The sequence below is a fragment of the Halichoerus grypus genome, chromosome 13 (assembly GCF_964656455.1).
Source record: "Halichoerus grypus chromosome 13, mHalGry1.hap1.1, whole genome shotgun sequence".
NCBI lineage: Eukaryota > Metazoa > Chordata > Mammalia > Carnivora > Phocidae > Halichoerus > Halichoerus grypus.
In genome coordinates, this window is record NC_135724.1 from 77,144,669 (window position 1) to 77,159,511 (window position 14,843).

Sequence of the window (14,843 nt, forward strand, 5' to 3'; positions counted from 1 at the left end):
CCCTGACAGCGCCCTGTCCCCCGGGGGCGGACCTGAGCGCGGCCCCTGCAGGTGCTGCTCTGTGACCCGAAGGTGCAGAGGGAGAGGGTCCCAGGCTCCCCCAGCACCCGGCTCCCAGGGAAGCACTGTCTGCAGTTCAAGTGTGCGGGACAGAGTGTGTCCCACCAGACCGCCTCTGTGTCGGGTCACACCAAACCGGACCCAGTAACCCCCCTGCTCAGTTCCCCACACACACGAATCAGACATAAGCAAGGCTTTGCTGCTTGGCAGGGGCAGAGCGGGAACGAGCAGGTCTGGGGGGAAGAATCGTAAATAGCAAAGCACAGCTGAAACCCATCCACATAATATCTCCTCCTATTATGTCTTTGATACGTGAAGAAAACAAGACAAGCTATCACACATATTTACTTCTCTCTGATTTCACAACCTCCTCCCCCACCTCAGTCTCCAAAGCAGCGAGTGAACCTGACTGCTCGTGGAGCCCTCCTCCATTGATTCCCACCTGAGTGGAGTTCCCTACCTGGAGAGTCTTCATCCTTGGTACTCCTCTCTATTAGGCTCCCGACAATCCACTCATTAGAGACACAAGCATGAGCAGCAGGTTATTAGAGAGAGGGGCTCCCCTGTTCCTGCTACTCGAGCTGAGGCCAGGCTGGCTCACCCAGTGTCACCTGCTCTTCCTCCAGGTTTTCAGACCTTCTCTGGCCTCTGTGAAGTCAGAGCCCTTCAACAAGACCTTGACACACTTATAAATCGTCAATGAGAGAAATGATCCCCCTTCAAATGGCACATCCCCACCCTACCAGATCCTGTTAGCTCTCACGTGCACAGGGATCAACCTGAGATCCCAACTGGGACGGACACACACCGGGGTAGATGGGGTCTGTGAGCAGCCCCTCTGCCAGGCCCACAGCAGCTGCCCAGGAGAGCTGTCTCTGAGGCTGGGAGTGTTCTGTGTTGTCAACATGCACTACTGGGCACCGGAAATGTGACAGGTGTGACGAGGGATGGGAATGTTCCACTTCATTTGCTTTAATTAACTAAACCGTGAGCAGGCATGTCTGACTAGCAGCTGCCCCCCTGGATAGTGCAGTTCTAGGATCCAAAGATGAGGAACATAGGACCTCCATGCCCTGGGGGTCCCCACAGAGGTGTTTGGTGGCCTGATCTGATCGCTCATTTGTAGGTTCTCCTTGGGCTCCAGGCAGTACATGAGGCCCTGGGGACACTCAATAGGAAGGTCAACACCCAGGTCCTAGAGGAATTCCAGCAGGGGCTCGCTTGTAAGCAGAGCTGAAGAGCATGACCTCGCACATCTGTGCTGGACGTAATCAGAGCAGCAGGGCAGAGGGGGGACACCTCACCATCCTCAGGAGCCCACACTTCTCTTCCTGATCCAGACAAGAGCCTGATCTAAACTCATCCCTCTCCTAGCATGAGGGAGAAGAGGTCTCGGGGTCTTCTGTCTCCAGCCAAACCCTGTGGTCTGTTCCTTCTAACCCATGTCAGGCCTGGTTCCTCTGCTCTGCCTCTCGTCGATTTCCAGGAAGGGAAGTGCCTGGGATGTCAGGGTAGATGGAATGACAACAGAACAGGAAGGAAGCTTCTCCCTGGAGATATTTGGGAAAATGTCCATGCCATTCTCAGTCTAGCGATCATGCCCGCATCGTGCTTCCTTCCCACTTAGAAGAAGCATAAATACAGTCCTGCCCTGTTTTACTGAGCTTCGGCTTCATCGCACTTCACAGATACTGCATTTATTACAAGTCGGAGATTTGTGACAACCCTGTGTGGAGCAAATCTATTGGCACCATTTTTTCCAACAGCATTTGCTCACTTTGTGTCTCTGTGCCACATTTTGGTAATTCTCACAATATTTCAAAACTTTTTACTCTTGTTATATTTATTGTACTGATCTGGGGTCAGGGAATGCAGCTTACTGAGAGCTCAGATAATGATGAGCATTTTGTAGCAACAGAGTGTTCTTTATTTAAAGTATGGAACTTGTCTTTTTTTTTTTTTAAGATAGAAAGCTATTGCGTACTTAGCAGACCACAGTATAGTATAAATGTGGCTCTTCTGTGCATGAGGAAACAAAAAAACTCATTGGGCCCACTTTATTGGGATTTTTGCTTTATGCCAGGGGTCTGGGGCTGAGCCGCACTCTCTCGGAGTTGGGCCTGTAGCATTGCCCAGACGGCCGTGGCTGGGCCCCAGCGAAGATGCTGTACTGACCCTAACACCTGGGAATTCGTCCCCTCTCTCTACCCTCATGTGGCCTGTGTGCTCTTTTTTTTTTTTCCCTTCTGCCCCCTCTGTGTCTTTTCCCTCTTAAAGTCCAGTCCACAGCTCTGGACCCCATGTTCTCCCAGGGAATCCACTGTTCAGCTCTTTCTGGATTCCTAGAGCCCTCGCTCTTGGTATCACTTATTTTTTTTTTTTTTTTTCCTTTTGCTGCATTCTTTTCTTTTTTTTTTTTTTAATTTTTTTTATTGTTATGTTAATCCCCATACATTACATCATTAGTTTTAGATATAGTGTTCCATGATTCATTGTTTGTGCATAACACCCAGTGCTCCATGCAGATTGGTATCACTTATTTTAACAATCACTTGCAGCCTGGGCCCCCTCAAGCACCCGGGGAAACTGTGTTGTAGAGATGAAGGATTCCTTGTGACAAGATGCTTGTTTATCGGGGAAATAAAAGTGTTGTTTTCCATCAAGCAGTCTTATTTTTTATTACATGCAGGAAATATTGACACCTGCAGGGCAATCGAGTTCAATTAAAGAGCATGTGTTTCCCACAGGAGTCATGATCCAAAGGCTCCAAGTCATAATTTGCCTCACTGTGTATTTGTGATTACTAAAACAACTACCTTGACTCATTTCCTTGCAGAGGTCTACAGAATAAGGCAAGAACCTGTTTCATCTGGTAGGTCCTGCAGGGACGTGAGCGGCAATCCTCCCATCACATACTGAGTTTCTCTGGGCCTTGCAACACACCACCTCCCCTTCGACCTCCTGGGTGGGAAGCCAAGTGCCCACCCTGAGGCTCAGTCCCTTAAGAAGACCTTGTGGCTCTCTCTTCGTCTGACAGTGTTTCTTGTCCCACCACCCAGAAACCATGGCTGGCACAAGTGATGGGAGACTGACTTTGCACATGGGAAGGCCATTTCCTACTTTTGGCAGCAGTTTCTAGGGCTAAATATTAGACCTTGGTGGGTGAAAGGTGAATGAATGGGGCCAACTCTGCCTGGAGGTTCCTTCTCCTCAGATTCCCTCTAGAACCGGGTGTGGCGTGGGGCTGAACCTGGAGCCAGCTACCCCAGCTCTCCAGCTAAGAGGGGGAGGATTCTTTCTCAGCCTCCTTTAATCAAAAGGGTATGGGAACGTGATGAGGGGCATGAGGGAATATCAGTGGAGGAAATATCCCTTTGGTCCTGAAGTATCTGATGGAGAAAAGACTCTGGGATGCCTGTAGTCTTGAGTCTGTCAAGTGCCCCACAGAAGGAGGATTGGGAACAAAGATTAAAATTATGACTGATGCCAAACCCAATGTAGAAAATTAGAGTCTCCCCCATCCCAGGAAGTAGAGACATGGGAGAAGGTGCATGGGATTTGGGGTTAAAGGACCTTGTCTCAATGCCTAGCTCCCCATCTGCTGGTCATGCAACTCTGCACGATTCACCCACGTTCTCAAGCCTGTCTTTTCTCATAAATCAAATAAATATAGCCCGAGAGACTTTTCTTGCTATATGATCAACCGAAATGCCACAAGGGGAACATAAAGGCCTACTCAGGGTTGAGATTTATTATGAAATGAAGTGGCTACTGACTCTGTAATAGAGCCAGCATCTGAATAAATTAAACCACACTTGAGATGGAATTGGTGGCCCAGAGGAGGGAGGTCTCCTTGCAGCCCTTTGCAGACCCCGCAGGAAGAGAAAGAAGCCCAGCAGCATGAAGGAAGATTTTCTCCTCCCCAGGCGACAGCCCAGCCAGTGAGACACAGTCACAACTGGGCCAATGAAAAGCTGCTACACTTGAAATCCCAGGTCACTGCGTTGGGCTTTTTTCTACAACAGCTTGCTTACCCCACCCACCCATTCCTCTATAGGGGAGCAAGTCCTCGTCTTTTTTCTCTGCAATTGCCCATGGTTGGCTGGAGCTTGCCTGTCCCTAGTTGCAATCCATCTGCTCTTCCCTGAATAAACCCATTTTGCTAGTAAAATAACCAGCTGTTCTATTTCCGAGGCTGATAAGGGATCGTGAGACACAGTTTTATCCACTCAGAACCCTGGGAACATTTTCCTGGGTGGTGATGGTATTTTCTTCCCTTGCTTATTGAAGTGTGCCTGGCATAGAGTATATTGCCCAAAATTAAGGTTTACAAATCGATAAAACGTGATGTACATGACTGTACTGTAATGGGGATTCTCTTCGGTCTCCATTTCTGGTCTCCATCTCTGGTTCCAGGCACAGAGCGTCAAAAGTCTGTGGAATTCCCTGAAGGGTAAGACTGCCTTTGTTAAACTAGTGAGGGGGCTCATCGTGGGCCCCTAGATAGCAAAAGACCAAGTGTCTGATCAGGTGGTTGTAACGCTGAGCCAAACTGACCTCCGGGGACCCTCTCAGGTCTCACCTAAGTGTGTACTTTATAATAAAACTGAAATTGGAAGTCTAGCACTTTCCTTAGTTCTATGGATTAGTTCCAGGGAATTAGTGAAACTGAGGGGCTATGGGAACCCCTGAATATATAGCCAGTCTGTCAGGAAAATGCAGGTGGCCTAGGGATCACCAAATTGCATCTGGTGCTTGATAGGAGGACAGTCTTCTGGGGGACGTTTCCCTTCTCTTGTGGGATCTCGTGCTAACTCAGTGATCAGCAAAAGAATCATATTGGAGTATGCCAAGTTGGGGGGCAACAGAATACTTGGTGTCAGAAATGGGGTATTCCCAAGAAGGACTGACTCACTGACACATGCGGTTTGGAAAGAGCAGGGATGAGAGTACGGGTATGAGCTTCCTTTGATTCCTGTGTGGTCAGAAGGTCACCCACAGTAGCGACCAACATCTGTGCCACAGTCATTTCCGTACATTAAAAGTTATAGAGAGGGGGCGGAGCAAGATGGCGGAGGAGTAGGAGACCTGGATTTCGTCTCCTCTCAGGAATTCAGCTGGATAGGGATCAGACCATTCTGAACACCTACAAACTCAACAGGAGATCGAAGAAAAGAATAGCAACAACTCTCTGAACAGAAAAGCGACCACTTTCTGGAAGGTAGGACGTGCGGAGAAGTGAATCCGAGGCGATATTCGGGAGGATAGACGGCGGGGGAGGGGCCTCCGACGGCCGCTTCTGGCAAGTGATAGAGCCACGGAGCACAAAATCGGAACTTTTAGAAGTCTGCTCCGCTGAGGGACGTCACTCTGGTGGCTAAGTGGGGGGTGGAACCCTCGCGGGACAGTGTGGTCTCAGGACCCTCGGGGTCACAGAAAGACCGGGGGTGCCTGAGTGCGGCAGAGCTCCCAGGTATCGGAGCAGGGAAGCCGGCTGCAGAGACGGAGCCCAGGCGCGGGCTCTCAGCTCGGGGTTGTCATAAACCGTGATCCGCGGCTCAGTCGGGCCACTGCTCCTCCAGCAGGGACCCAACAAGCGGCAGATCCGGGGAGACTCACCTTCTTCCCGGGGGAGGAGAGGTGCGGGAGCGCACCATGGGGATCTGCTGGGTTTGGAGACTCCACCCGGGTCGGGTGCCAGATAGAAAGGCGCGGTCACAGGCCGGGTGAGCACGGAGTGTGGCCGGAGACCGGGGAGACGGGAGTGACTGACGGCTTTTCTCTGGGGGCTCGCTGAGGAGCGGGACCCCGAGTTCTCGGCTCCGCCGGGGCGGAGACTGGGAGGCCGCCATTTTCACTCTCCGCCTCCAAAGCTGTACGGAAAGCTTGCAGGGAACAAAAGCTCCGGAGAGCAAACCCGAGCAGATTACTTAGCCCGGACCGGCAAGGGCGGGGCAATTCTGCCTCCGGCAAAGACATTTGGGAACCACGGCAACAGGCCCCTCCCCCAGAAGATCAGCGAGAACAGCCAGCCAAGACCAAGTTTACCGATCAATGAGAACGGCAAAACTCCAGCGCTAGGGGAACACTGCACATAGAATTCATGGCTTTTTTACGATTCTTTAGTCTTTCAAAGTTAATTATTTTTTTTAACTGTCTTTTTTTTCTTTTTTCCTTTTTTCTTTTTTTTTGAATTTTTCTTTTTCCCTTTTTCAACCAACATCTTATCAATCCCTTTTTTTAAAAAAAAACATTTTTATTTTTCATTTTTAAAGTCATATTCTATCCCTTCATAGTAGTTACCCATATTTTTGGCATATATATATAAGTTGTTCTCTCTTTAAAATCTTGAGATAGTTTCTTCTAACAGATCAAAATATACTCTAAATCTCTAGTGTATGGTTTTTTTCTACTCCCCTGCCTGATCACATTCTCTCCCTTTTTTCTTTCTTTCTTTCTTTTTTTTTAATCCTCTTCTTTCTTTTTTCAAACAACTTATCAAATCCTTTTTTAAAATTTTTTATAATTTCCATCTTTACAGTCATATTCCATCCCTTCATCATATCAACCCTTATTTTCGTACATATATAAGTTTTTCTTTCTTTAAAATTTTGGGAGGGACTTTCTTTTAACAGACCAAAATACACCCAAAATCTAGTGTGTGGCACTGATCTATAATCCAGCCTGATCATATTTGATCACATTCTGTTTTTGTTTTGTTTTGTTTTGTTCTGCTTTTGTTTGTTTTTATCTTTATCTTTATCTTTTTTCTTTTTTTCTTTCCTTTTCTTTTTTCTCTCTTTCCCTTTCTTTTCCCACTGCTTCAGGTCTTTTCTGATTTGTTTAGAGTATATTTTCTGGGGACGTTGTTACCCTGCTAGCATTTTGTTCTCTCATTCATCTATTCTCCTCTGCACAAAATGACAAGACGGAAAAAATCACCTCAACAAAAAGAACAAGAGGTAGTACCGACTGCCAGGGACCTACTCAATACGGACATTAGTACGATGTCAGATCTAGAGTTCAGAATCATCACTTTAAAGATACTAGCTGGGCTTGAAAAAAACATGGAAGTTATTAGAGAAACCCTTTCTGGAGAAGTAAAAGAACTAAAATCTAACCAAGTAGAAATCAAAAAGGCTATCAATGAGGTGCAATCAAATATGGGGGCGCTAACTGCTAGGATAAATGGGGCAGAAGAAAGAATCAGTGAGATAGAAGACCAAATGATGGAAAATAAAGAAGCTGAGAAAAAGAGAGATAAACAACTACTGGATCACGAGGGCAGAATTCGAGAGATAAACGATACCATAAGACGAAACAACATTAGAATAATTGGGATCCCGGAAGAAGAAGAAAGAGAGAGAGGGGCAGAAGGTATAATGGAGCAAATTATAGCAGAGAACTTCCCTAATTTGGGGAAGGAAACAGGCATCAAAATCCAGGAAGCACAGAGAACCCCTCTCAAAATCAATAAAAATAGGTCAACACCCCGACATCTAATAGTAAAACTTACGAGTCTCAGAGACAAAGAGAAAATCCTGAAAGCAGCTCGGGAGAAGAGATATGTAACTTACAATGGTAGAAACATTAGATTGGCAACAGACTTATCCACAGAGACCTGGCACGCCAGAAAGGACTGGCAGGACATATTCAGAGCACTAAATGAGAAAAATATGCAGCCAAGAATACTATATCCAGCTAGGCTGTCATTGAAAATTGAAGGAGAGATACAAAGCTTCCAGGACAAACAAAAACTAAAGGAATTTGCAAACACGAAACCAGCCCTACAACAAATATTGAAAGGGGTCCTCTAAGCAAAGAGAGAGCCTAAAAGCAACATAGACCAGAAAGGAACACAAACAATATACAGTAACAGTCACTTTACAGGCAGTACAATGGCACTGAATTCCTATCTTTCAATAGTTACCCTGAATGTAAATGGGCTAAATGCCCCAATCAAAAGACACAGGCTATCAGATTGGATTAAAAAACAAGACCCATCGATATGCTGTTTGCAAGAGACTCATTTTAGACCCAAAGACACCCCCAGATTGAAGGTGAGGGGGTGGAAAACCATTTACCATGCTAATGGACACCAAAAGAAAGCTGGGGTGGCAATCCTTATATCAGACAAATTAGATTTTAAACCAAAGACTGTAATAAGAGATGAGGAAGGACACTATATCCTACTTAAAGGGTCTATCCAACAAGAAGATCTAACAATTGTAAATATCTATGCCCCTAACATGGGAGCAGCCAATTATATAAGGCAATTAATAACAAAAGCAAAGAAACACATCGACAACAATACAATAATAGTGGGGGACTTTAACACCCCCCCTCACTGAAATGGACAGATCGTCTAAGCAAAAGATCAACAAGGAAATAAAGACTTTAAATGACACACTGGACCAAATGGACTTCACAGACATATTCAGAACATTCCATCCCAAAGCAACGGAATACACATTCTTTTCTAGTGCCCATGGAACATTCTCCAGAATAGATCACATCCTAGGTCATAAATCAGGTCTCAACCGGTACCAGAAGATTGGGATCATCCCCTGCCTATTTTCAGACCACAATGTTTTGAAACTAGAACTCAATCACAAGAGGAAAGTCGGAAAGAACTCAAATACATGGAGGCTAAAGAGCATCCTACTGAAGAATGAATGGGTCAACCAGGAAATTAAAGAAGAATTAAAAATATTCATGGAAACCAATGAAAATGAAAACACAACTATTCAAAATCTTTGGGATACAGCAAAGGCAGTCCTAAGAGGAAAGTATATAGCAATACAAGCCTTTCTCAAGAAACAAGAAAGGTCTCAAGTGCACAACCTAACCCTACACCCAAAGGAGCTGGAGAAAGAACAGCAAATAAAGCCTAAACCTAGCAGGAGAAGAGAAATAATAAAGATCAGAGCAGAAATCAATGAAATAGAAACTAAAAGAACAGTAGAACAGATCAGGAAGTCACTTCTAAAAAATAAAAGTGGACCTTCTGTTCTATAGCTCTTTATAAAAGTACAGGTGTATGTCTCGTCCAGAGAAAACTCTAAATGACTCTCCCAATGATAGTCTCAATCCCAAAACTGAACCTCTCTCTGTGACCGTCGACCACCATCAGGGCTATGGAGCGTGTCCGTCTGGACTTCTCGCTCACATCTGCTCCCGCCGGTGGCCATGGCCTGCCTGCCACATTGCCACATCCACCCTTCAAAATATGAGACCTAAAACAGATAAGATCTGCGGCTGCTTCACCTGCGTATATTGGTGTTGGAAAAGAACTCGTAAGGTTTCCAGAAGAACCTGAAGTTCTCTTCTGTTACATACTTTTTACTTCATTTAAATGTTTCGTTACAAATATGACTTCTTGCCTGACAGAGAAGTCGGAGTGAAATGGCTGGGAACCTGGGAATTAAGAGCTGTCATTAACTGATCTACAAGAAATAAAATTGGAACATCTATGAAAATTACTGTCAGTCAATTTGCCCTACAGAAGATTTTAGAGAAATACATCCATTTTGTAAAATACCAAGCTATCCCGACATTTGTCTCATCTTCTTCCTTAAAATAACAAGTTTAGACGAAGCAAGTTGAACCACATAAGGAAATGAGAAATAAATTATGGTAAATCTACTTACTAAAATTTTAGCCCTTTAAAGTGATGTTTTTAAAAAAACTAGTAATATGGACAGATATCAGCTCTAAGTGACAAAAGGAGGAGACAAAATTGTCTATATATTATCTTTACAGATGCTCGGGAGAAAAATCCCTATACACGGAGGAAAAAACTAGAAGGAAAATATCCAAAGCATTAACAGTAGTTGTGCTTAAGTGGGATTATAGGTGACTGTTTTTCCTTATTCTTTTCTATGCAATTCTTAGATTAAAAAAATATATATATATTCAGTTTTTATAAAGGAAAAATAAACTTATATTTAGGCTCAGTAAATTTGGAAACAAATAAATTACAAGCCCAGAGCCACTCACCCCAGCTGGTGAATTCCCATTTCATCTGCACATAGAAATCCGGAGCCTGAAGGACAAAGATTTAAAGTAAATGACCCTTAGCACTATTAACTGAACACAAACATGGTAAGGGTTAATGAGGTTTTAAAGGGGGAGGAGAAGGAAAGAACACAAAAAATAAGAAACATAAAATGCAAACCCATCAAAGTAAATGTTTATTTTATATGCAGGCTGTTATTTTATCTCGATATAAAATATGTCTAGACAGTTAATAAAGGTAACTGAGAGCAACAAGGTTAGAGAGGGATAAAATCAAATCTGATTTAGGACTCAGTCTGGTTCCTAACAGTAGCAGAAAGATTAGCCTGGAAGATGGGCCTAGGCACCACCATGCAATGTGGGTAATAGGCTATTCTGAACAAAAAGAAAGGAACATCAATTCCATCTATTCTATGGGGGAGCTCGACTGTAACAGGTTTTGTGTGCTGGAAGTGCTTCGTATTTACTGGACCTCGAAACCAGAAGAGGCTGCCAGACATCACCTCCCCAGGAAGTTGATGTTCCCTCCAGTTAACAGACTTTTGCCCTTATTTTCCTCTTCAACTTTTAGAATTTGACTTTATAAAAGTTTATACCACCAGAGCAGCCCTGTTTAGGACGACTTTCTGACCTGCCCCAAATTCTTACAGAAGGTTCTTGGAGAGCTACTTAAGAAATCCAACAGTTACCATCCAATAAGAGAAATACTAGGAATTCCAGGTGTTGTTCTGTTCCCTGCCTCCCCCACCCCCCGCCATGGCTTTCTCGTGGTTTTTACAGAAACACAGGAAAGGAAGACCAAGAATCTACCCAAGAATAAAACCAGGATTCCAGTGATGGACAAAAGGCTCTCCAAGGGGCAGCGGATAAGAAAGGGGGGCTTGTTTTTTTTTTTTAAAGATTTTATTTATTTATTTGACAGAGAGAGAGATAGCGAGAGCAGGAACACAAGCAGGGGGAGTGGGAGAGGGAGAAGCAGGCTTCCTGCCGAGCAGGGAGCCCGATGTGGGACTCGATCCCAGGACCCTGGGATCATGACCTGAGCCGAAGGAAGACGCTTAATGACTGAGCCACCCAGGCGCCCGGGGGGCTTGTTTTAAGGAGAAAATGTTGAAAGACAAAACGTCAGCAACAGCATCTGGTGCCACTGGGCACACAGGTCATTCATAGGCTGTGTCTTCAAGTGGACAACACAACCCAATGCAGTTTACTGCTATGGATCAATACAGGTAAAAAAAGGAAATCCTTTACATGGGATTTTTTAAAGAATGACCCCACGTTAATTCAGTTTCTGTTTTGCCAAGTGGGCAAATCTGTTTTCCTCCTCCAGTAAGTTAGATAAGAAAACAAGAAATCCACTTGATCTTTTGTACACATACAACACTGCTTAAAAGCAATGCATACAACTATTTCATATTTCATGGAAGGTTTCATGTAGTACATGAAAAATGAGTATCTCCAGGACTGATTTTGCTTGAGCGCCAGAGAAATACATTTTTTAAAAAGAGTGCTCAGATAATGAGCAGTGATTGTCTTACAGCAAAGTTGTTCCTTTTCTCAATAGAGCCGTTAATTTTTCTCAAGAAACATGTTGACTAAAGTGTAAAGCGGATTTATCTAGCAAGTATCTTTGGAGATATTTTGGGAAGCTCACTTATGTGCTTAAGAATAAATGACAAGAAAATTGAAGCATGGTACTTTCTTGTCTCCTGCAGCCCTGAGAACATTGCACGATTGGCTCATAAGATGGTTCTTGCAGGTAACAGAGACTTCTGGAGAATGGCAACCATCATGCAAAATAGTCCATGAGCCTACAAGTAAATTTTCTTTTTTTTCTTTTTCTTTTTTATAGATTTTATTTATTTTTTGACAGAGAGAGAGACAGCGAGAGAGGGAACACAAGCAGGTGGAGTGGGAGAGGGAGAAGCAGGCTTCCCGTGGAGCAGGGAGCCCGATGCGGGGCTCGATCCCAGAACCCCGGGATCATGACCTGAGCGGAAGGCAGATGCTTAACGACTGAGCCACCCAGGCGCCCCATAAGTAAATTTTCATAAAAATGACTCCAAGTGTCACAGAGTCCATACACTTTAATTCACAGATAGATAACTGTCTTCACTGGCCCAAAGCCAATGGCTGTAAATAAACTAAGCCAATGGATTAGAAGTCACGAAATGCTAACGGCTAGAGTCAACACAAGTGGCAAGGAGAAGGTGCATACACACTTCGGAGCCTCAGCAGGCCCTGGAAATCTCTGTACAGTAACCAATGCTCATCACAATTTCCTCAAGATGACCTATGCTCAGGGGCACCTGGGTGGCTCAGTCGGGTAAGTGTCTGACTCGTGATTTCGGCTCAGGTCATGATCTCCGGGTGAGATTGAGCCCTGTCTCAGGCTTCACACTGGGTGTGGAGCCTGCTGAAGATTCTCTCTCCCTCTGCCCCTCCGCCACCCCCCTGCCCTCACTTGCATGTGTGCACTGTCTCTCAAAAAAAAAGATGACCTACGGGGGCGCCTGGGTGGCTCAGTTGGTTAAGCGACTGCCTTCAGCTCGGGTCATGATCCCGGAGTTCCGGAATCAAGTCCCACATCGGGGTCCCTGCTCAGCGGGGAGTCTGCTTCTCCCTCTGACCCTCTCCCCTCTCATGCTCTCTCTCTCAAATAAATAAATAAAAATCTTTAACCAAAAAAAAGACCTATGTTCAGAAGGCCACTGTTAAGAAAACAGGCACCTAGACAAATCGTTTGATGTCCATTTGTCTTAAGTTATAATTTTTAAGCAGCACTTAAAAGGATAGGTCTAGTGACATAGAAACGTAATCGGTGAAAGACCTGATACGTCTAATAGATAAGGAATAATGCTCTTTGGTACTAAATGTATTGTATTTACAATTCATTAAACTCTTAGGAAGGTACAAGTGGATGTCTAACCATGTCTCCAGCTATGTTGTCAGCATTTAACTCAAATTATGGCATTGCCACATTTTTATGGATACCTCGAGAATCTTCTGGAGCAGCTCAGGAACTCCTTCAAGGGCCATGGATGTGTTGTGGTAGTCCCGATGTTGAAGAACGGTGTACACCATCTCGGGGTCACCGGTGCTCACAGCCTCATGTAAAACTGGAAACCAAGGAGGTGAAACTTCATCACCCAGTAGTCTCAGACTCTGACAAACTCCTAAGCTAGTTAAAAAAGAGTCTGTAGATCAAAGATCAACATTTTCTTCAAAGAGGGGGAGAGGCTACATCCCACCTTACTTTTATGACCATGACTGCTATCGCTAGCTCTTAACTGAGTGAAGAGAAAATACAGTGCTCGTAGCCTCTAGAGCAAACCAACTTCCATCCTCCCCCCACACCCCTTCTCTTACCACTGGTTCTGAAATCCTGACTGTCTTCAGAGAGCAGGCTTTACCTGTGTGATCACACAACCGTGGTTACATGTGGACCGGGCAGGTAGGGCTTGGGTATATCTTTGCTCAGCCAACAGAATTACTCTGACCAACAGTTCATTGCTTGCAAGCAAGTGAAATGCCCGGATTTCACCGGAAAAGGCTACTTGTAGCCATAATTTTGTTTTGATTTTGCCTATCCCGACAGATTCACTGGAGTTACCATCACACTCCTCAGGAGGAATCTGGCCTCCACACTCATATGTGGTGGAAGGGTTTGAACTGAGAGCTGCTTTCTGGATAGGAGTCGCCCTTCACTGAGGGCTTCTGGCCCAGGGCACAGTTCGCACCATTGTGCTGCAGGCCCGCGTCTCCTCGCCCCGGCCCCGACTCCCAGGACAGAAAGAGTCTTAAGATAAAGATAACTTGAGGACAACTATCATTGAGACTGACCTTTATTCAGAAAGAGATACCGAAACAAAAGGCCTTCAGATATTTTAAAAGCATACTTGCCTGTCCATCCCTCACGATTTTCTTTTGTAACATCTGCTTTATGTCGCAGCAAGACTCTAGCAGATTCCAAATGTCCCAAAGAAACAGCAAGGTGCAGTAAGGTTCGACCTCGTGGGTCCAGGGCCTCCACATTCTGTGAGGTAAACACTGGCGTTTGTAAGACTGTATATATTATATCAAAACATGGAAATGTGTGTGAGAGATCAAATTTAGTATAAAGTGGAAAATTACACATTAATTACAGCACTATATGGAAGAAAGAATGCTTGCATGTGGGAGTGGTTGAAATATTAATTTGAGGGCTATAATAAAGATGATCGCTACTGAGTTCCTTTTTCTATAAAGTGAAGTGCCCAATAAGTTAACGTGGACTGTAGGCCTCAGATCATCAGGCACGTCTTATGCCCGCAACAGCCCTCAGATGAAGTCTAAATAGGGCTAGGGGCTTTCATGAATGCAACCACCCTGTGACGCCGAACATGGGGGATTTCTCAAGCATATATCAGCACTCAGGTCTAGACCAGGAAGTGGAGGACTTTAAGCAAAACTGAAAGTACAGGGGCGCCTGGGTGGCTCAGTTGTTAAGCGTCTGCCTTCGGCTCAGGTCATGATCCCGGGGTCCTGGGATCGAGTCCCATATCGGGCTGCTCGGCGGGAAGCCTGCTTCTCCCTCTCTCTCTCCCATTCCCCCTGCTTATATTCCCTCTCTTGCTGTCTCTCTCTCTGTTGAAAAATAAAAAAAATCTTTAAAAAAAAAAAACAAAACTGAAAGTACAGAAGGTCATTTGGGTCAGAATAAAATCACATTCTCTAGCTGGGTTCCCCCCAGAATGCCACTCTCATTACTGTGTATGGAGTTCTGA

The 14,843-nt window shown here is 44.9% G+C and overlaps 1 protein-coding gene across 10 annotated transcripts in view; it reads right to left on the bottom strand.

Annotated features, from left to right (window-relative positions):
* LOC118543832 (2'-5'-oligoadenylate synthase-like protein) overlaps window positions 1-14,843 on the bottom strand; it is a 46,152-nt gene that overhangs the window by 15,403 nt on the left and 15,906 nt on the right. For all 10 annotated transcript variants that reach the window (XR_013443487.1, XR_013443486.1, XR_013443485.1 and 7 more), the window contains 3 exons: window positions 13,981-14,113; window positions 13,072-13,196; window positions 10,060-10,105 (listed from right to left, as the gene is read on the bottom strand). Coding sequence is in view for 3 of the 10 variants with exons in the window: in XM_078060849.1 (XP_077916975.1) it covers window positions 10,060-10,105; window positions 13,072-13,196; window positions 13,981-14,113 (304 nt within the window). In the remaining 7 variants the exon portion in view is untranslated. The remainder of the gene's footprint in view (window positions 1-10,059; window positions 10,106-13,071; window positions 13,197-13,980; window positions 14,114-14,843) is intronic.